Consider the following 6,118-nt stretch of genomic DNA (forward strand, 5'->3'; position numbering starts at 1 on the left):
AAAAGATTCATCAAGAAGAAGTATAAAAATAAAATATATAGAAAAATAATAGTAAGAAAGAAATAATAAAAGTAAACTTTTACCTAGTTTTTGCTTTCAAAAATTAAAAATTATATGTTAACGTTGACATTATTTCAGTAAAGTATAATTAGATAACAAATTGAACGAGTAAATCAATATTTTTTTATATCACAATAGTTAATACAATTAAACTCTTTTCTTGTGAAGTGAATTGAACTTCAATAAAAAAAATTAATCAGAGAGTATTTACTTTTTAAAATCTTCGCAAAAGCTATGAAATCTTGAGAGAGGCTTGAACTCTCGAGTTTTAGATAACCATGATCTTAGAAACTTTTTTTTTTTCTAATCAACTATGCTACGGCCTCTTCTCTTCTAATAGAGACGTAGAGGACATATTTGATGCAAATTAAAATTTAGAAACCAAATTTATTAAAGTTTATAAGTTAAATAATCTATATTTTATATATAATATTAGAAATTAATTTTACGCAGATGAAATTTTAGAGACTATCTTGGCGTTCTAAGCTTAAAGTTTTTCTATTACAAGAAGCAAATATATCACCGAAGAATTCACAACGGAATATCAATATTTTTAGGGAGTCAATCAGAAATAAGTACATTTTTGTTATTTAAATTACTGTTTTATATACCCGCAAAACCCTTCGTCTCTCGTCGTCCCTCCACCCCCTGCCACTCTCTCTCACTCTTCGCCATGACCGCAGAAGTACAATCCAACGGCTCGCAAGCCACCGACCCGGTCTCAGTCGCACCATCTGAGCTAGTTAAGTCGGTGGTCACAGAAACAGAACCCGACTCCGCCACCGCCACGCATAAACCAAAAGAAGAAGAAGAAGAGAAAACAAAAGAATCGACCACATTGGGCTCCATCATGGAGAAGAACTCGTCTTTTCGAGAAGAGAGCAACTTTCTCACTGATTTGACGGAGCCCGAGAAGAAAGCTCTGTTCGAGTTGAGGTCACTTGTAGAAACGAAATTGTTGAAGCCGGATGAAGGAGAGGAAGGAGAAATGAAAGAGATGAGTTTGTGGAGAGTGCCATTGCTCCCGAGTAAATGTCCTGAGAGTAACAATGTTGTTCTTCTCAAATTTCTCCGTGCGCGAGAATTCAAGGTATTGAATGGTTCAAATTTTTTGTTAATATGCGGTACTTAATATATGGTGTGTTAATGCCCGATACTTAATTTATTTCTAAAATACGATCTTTATTTTTGGGAAGATGTTCTTCATCCGAGTTTTTTTGTGTGTGTGGTTGTGAAATATTGCCAAAAACCACCAAATAAAAACTGCCAAAAGGAGACATTCAATTGCAAATTATGTTCATAGTTTCTCCACAAAAAGAAGGATAAAAGTGGAACTATGTTCACAGTAAATTGTGTATCAACATAAACAAATCTAATATGTATCATATCACTAACATTTTAAAACATTTGGGCCAAATTCCTTTTCCCAGTTCTTGAAAATTTTGAGCACATTTCAATTGAACAGGTTAAAGATGCATACAAGATGCTTGTGAAAGCACTTGAATGGAGGAAGGAATCCAAAATTGACTCAATTCTAGAAGAGTCTTCCTTGGGTGAAGACCTCGGTACCACATTTTACATGAATGGTACTGACCGAGAAGGTAGGCCGGTATGCTACAACTTACTTGGTGCATTTAGAGACGAAGAGACGTACCAAAGGGCATTTGGGTCAGAGGAAAAGAAGCGGGATTTTCTTAGATGGAGGGTTCAATTAATGGAAAAGGGGATTGAGAAGTTAGAGTTTGGGCCCGGTAAACCCTCTTCGTTTGTGCAAGTAATTGATTTGAAAGATGCACCAGGTCTGTCCAAGAAAGAAATCAGAGTTGCCATGAAAGAGGTTGTGGAGTTGCTTCAGGATAATTATCCCGAATTTGTTGCAAAAAATGTGAGTAAATTTTATCAAAAGAAACTTTTATGCAGCAATATGAAAACTAAAAAAGATATGTTACAAGGTATGCAAGAAACTACATGTGCACCTGGCAAATATAGAATTTATCATGCATAGTCCTTTGAAAAAATAATATACCATCCTTTACCCTTGGTCATTTGTTTTTTGAAAGATGCCAAAACCTTTTGTTTCTTTTAGTATATATCATGTTCTAATTATACAAGTAAGAAATGTGAGTGATATTGGGTACTTCGATAGTTCAACCAAACTTAGAAGTGGTATGGCAATATTTGCATGTTGGTAGTATGCAGTATGCATAACATTCCTTATATACCAAGATTTGAGCATCAAGTAGTGCTTTTTGGCATCTTAAACTTTATTTAATCTGACAAAATAATTTACTTAAGTCGTTTTTATTTTAAGTAATTCAGATTTTTATAAATGCACCATTTTGGTACTATGCATTTGGCGCTCTCGTTTCACCATTTCTGACCCAAAGAACAAGAAGCAAATTTGTATTTGCACGCCCTTCCAGAGTTACTGAAACACTTCTCAAGTAAGTTTTCTCCTCCTATTTTTTTTTTCAAACTTATTGTAAAAGGATTTTATGGGGAAATAGTAATACTCTTGAAAAGAAGCCATTTTTCATTGGAACACTAAAAAGGGGTTAAAAAACACCGTGCGTAGAGTGGAAGTTCAAAAAACAAGAAATTAAAAAGCCTGACAAAGTACCCCAACCAATGAGGCTCGACAATAAAGATAAAAATTTCCTAACCTTGCATTCTTCTCTTTCTTGTGGGTGATGCAAGATATTTGTTGTTCTGAACAAATATGGGCTATAGTTTGATTTGTAGATATTTAGATGAAACTTATTTTGCAGTAATATCATGTGTTGTTTTCTTCCCCCAAAAATGCAGATACATTCCAGTTGAAAACATTCCTGTTTCATTTGGAGGATTAAAAAGAGAAGATGATAGTGAAATTTATGGGGATGGCAGTGGGGTCTTGGAGCAAGTACTGAAAGCAAATTCTGTCGAAAATATAGAAATTCCTTTGCCACAGGTATGCTTTCATTTTGAAGCTGAAGTTATAAATATATTCTCTCAAAGAAAAGAGCGCTTAAAGAGCACCAACAGAGCATTATTTGTTTAGCAATTGACCAAAATGGTACAAAAACCAAAGCTGTTGCCTGTACATTATATCAGAACCAAAAATATACCTGAAAGTCTACATTTCATATCACTTTTGCATCTTTGGAAAAGTTCAATTAAAGCCCCTTTCAATTGTGCAAAATGCTCCTCCAGTTTTCAATTTTGTACTGTTCCAATAGCACATTTTCATGAAGCTGACAACAATAGAAACTGTTTAGTTTGATATTCTAATCAAAATATATTTAGGTTGGAACTACACTTGTATGGGACTTGACTGTTCTTGGTTGGGAAGTGCACTACAAGGAAGAATTTGTACCTTCTGATGAAGGTTCTTACTCAATTTTAATCCAAAAGGAGCGTAAGTTGACTTACGAGGAAAAAACGGTGTGCAACTCATTCAAAAACAATGAGCCTGGCAAGGTTGTTCTTACTATTAATAACTTCACCTACAAGAAAAAGAAGGTCTTGTACAGGTACAAGATTAAGCACGGTTAAGAATAGTTTATCTTGGATCTTTGGTTAGTGGGTTGTTTTGGCTTGATATGTTGCCTTCCTTTTTTGAGAATTTTTGTAATTTTGTTGTATATGTCATCTTCACATTTTCAGCCGCTGTTTCCTGTGAGAATTATCTGATTTTTTTTTTTGTTTAAAGTTAAAAAGCTCTTTTGCTGTACTCGTTTGCAATATGCAGTATTGCTATAATTGATAGTTATAAATGATTGATACTTGGTACCACTTGATAAATCATATCCTCTCTATTTTAATTTGTGTTTGGTGTTTGTTTTTCTGGTCTCTGTTCAATTTTTATTGTCAGCAATGTGCCATTACAGTTTGCGACTTGTGGCTGGATGAGTGTTTATATAAAATATTTTCTGACTTCATTATGTCAGAATTCTCTTTATCAGCTTGGCAACTAAACTAAGTATCCATTTTTTTTTTCCTTTCATGTAACACTTTGCGTGTTAATTGAAGATAACTTGCCGGAAAGCTCACTATCTTGAATTAGTATGCAATGCTGTTCACAGTCACAGGCACAACCCTCATAAATACTAGGAATTTGTGCAGAGGCGGTTGCCTGTTAGGTATTGTTAGGTTGTCTTCGACGAGGCATGCCTCAGGAGTCAGGATAAAGGGGTAATGCAAGGCAAGGCGTATGTAAATAAATAATGTAGTTTTTTTTTTCCTCCTAATACCTCTATATTTTTCTTCTTTTTACACTGTACATTCCCACCATGTAAATATTTTCATAGTTAACACATCCGCAACACATGATTTAAGTTATTCGATGTGCTAATGTTCAAAGCTGATCCTCAAGATTTTAGGGGGCGTTTGGTTCGCGCTATAGGTCATTCCAGGGAATAGAAGGATTTCATGGAATGTAATGCCAGGGAATGTCATTCCAGGGCATGTGTCATTTCCATGTTAGGGTCTGGGACGGAAGAAAATTTTACATCATTTATATATTTAAATTTTTTATGAGACCGACTAATACACTTTCACAAGTACTTCAACACTATATTCAACACTATATGCCTATTAAGCCATTTTTGCATTTTCAAAGTTCAAACAATCGATCCGAACCGTTCAATATGATATCCATATTAAAATGTGCTTGGAGACCAAATTATATATTTTTTTTTGGATTTTTTTTACTATTTTTTAAGATAGATATAAATTCATTGATTCAGAAAATTCTGAACCATAAAAAATAATGATTTTCTACCTACCTTAAAATATAGTAAATAGATTAAAAAAAATGTAAAATTTGGCCTCCAAGCACGTTTTAATATGAATATGATGTTGAATAGTTTGAATCGACTATTTAGACTTTTAAAATGCAAAAATGACTTATAAATATATGATGTTGAAGTACTTATGGTAGCGATTAGTCGATCTGATTTTTTTATTGATATGCCAATAGATCATACCTTTATAGAAAAATTTGAGTCCTTATATACAAAATTTGGGCTCTAATTATTTATTTATTTTTAATATAGGAAAATAATTATTTATATATATATATATATACAAATACATTTTTTTTTAGGCCCCTTGGATCTCGGAGCCTGGAGCGGTCGCCCTAGCTGCCCAGCACCTAGGCCGACCATGCTAATGTTCATACTACCAAATGGTATATTCACGAGTAAAGATAATACTATACTGTACCAACAAAATGAAATATGAAAATCTACTCAGCAATTAATAGTAGCGAACTGCATACTAGCATGACACAATGACAAGTCCAGTGGATGAAGCCTCTGCTAATGTAATCCAACCAGTCCGATGATCCGATCTTATCATATATAATCAGATTTAAAATTCCTAGGCGTTCAAGTAGAACCAAACCAGACCATGTTGTGAAAATCAATGATCCAGAAACTGAAACCCCACTAATACAAGCACCAGTGCACCACCATAGATAACTTTTTAAAGAATGAAAAATGCGAAAAACATGGGCCATGAAACCAGCATTTTCAAAAGAGTAAAAGACACTATGATTGCATGCGGTGCGGCTGCGACCAAAAGGAAAAGAAATCTAAATGTGCGTGCTCTAAAAGGGAGCCTGTTAAAACTAATGAAGTTTTATAAGCCAACCAATCATGAAAGCATTTTAGACATAATAATTGAACTTCATTTCGATCCTCATTTCCTTATTGGGCCAGTGGGCCTAGATTACTTCAACTCAGGCTTTATTTTCTCAGAGTCTCTCTCAATTATGTATTCCTTTATTGGGTCCATGGATCATGGGCCATTTGTTATTATTTTTTGTATTTTGATTAAAGAGTTCGGTACACTTCAATATTTTTTAATATGTGAATGGACTTCTGTCATTAAGTCTTCCAATTAAAAAATAATAATAAGAAGAAGAACAGAAATCGGAAGAATAAGTTGGAAACACGCAATCCATATTCAAACCAGTCATTAAAAGCACCTTAGCTTAGCTTATGCTGAGAAGGATTAGCTGAAAGAAACATCTATCATTTTTTAAATAAAACACCCTAACTAATGTCAATAAAGA

The 6,118-nt window shown here is 33.9% G+C and overlaps 1 protein-coding gene across 1 annotated transcript; it reads left to right on the plus strand.

Moving 5' to 3' along the window:
* The first annotated feature begins 663 nt into the window (after positions 1-663).
* LOC144572642 (patellin-4-like) lies at positions 664-3,770 on the plus strand. The gene is made up of 5 exons (XM_078322290.1): positions 664-1,150; positions 1,526-1,945; positions 2,380-2,504; positions 2,866-3,010; positions 3,346-3,770. The coding sequence occupies exons 1-5, from the start codon at positions 734-736 to the stop codon at positions 3,592-3,594; spliced, it is 1,356 nt and encodes a 451-aa protein (XP_078178416.1). The 5' UTR covers positions 664-733; the 3' UTR covers positions 3,595-3,770.
* The last annotated feature ends 2,348 nt before the right edge of the window (positions 3,771-6,118 follow it).

Source organism: Carex rostrata, chromosome 20 (genome assembly GCF_964058835.1).
Source record: "Carex rostrata chromosome 20, lpCarRost1.2, whole genome shotgun sequence".
Lineage (NCBI taxonomy): Eukaryota > Viridiplantae > Streptophyta > Magnoliopsida > Poales > Cyperaceae > Carex > Carex rostrata.

Excerpts from the sequence above, each read along its gene's own strand:
- LOC144572642 (XM_078322290.1), top strand. The coding sequence starts at position 734 with ATGACCGCAGAAGTACAATCCAACGGCTCGCAAGCCACCGACCCGGTC. Across the intron at positions 1,151-1,525 it reads TCCGTGCGCGAGAATTCAAG|GTTAAAGATGCATACAAGAT; the intron begins GTATTGAATGGT and ends TCAATTGAACAG. Across the intron at positions 1,946-2,379 it reads CCGAATTTGTTGCAAAAAAT|ATTTTTATAAATGCACCATT; the intron begins GTGAGTAAATTT and ends TAAGTAATTCAG.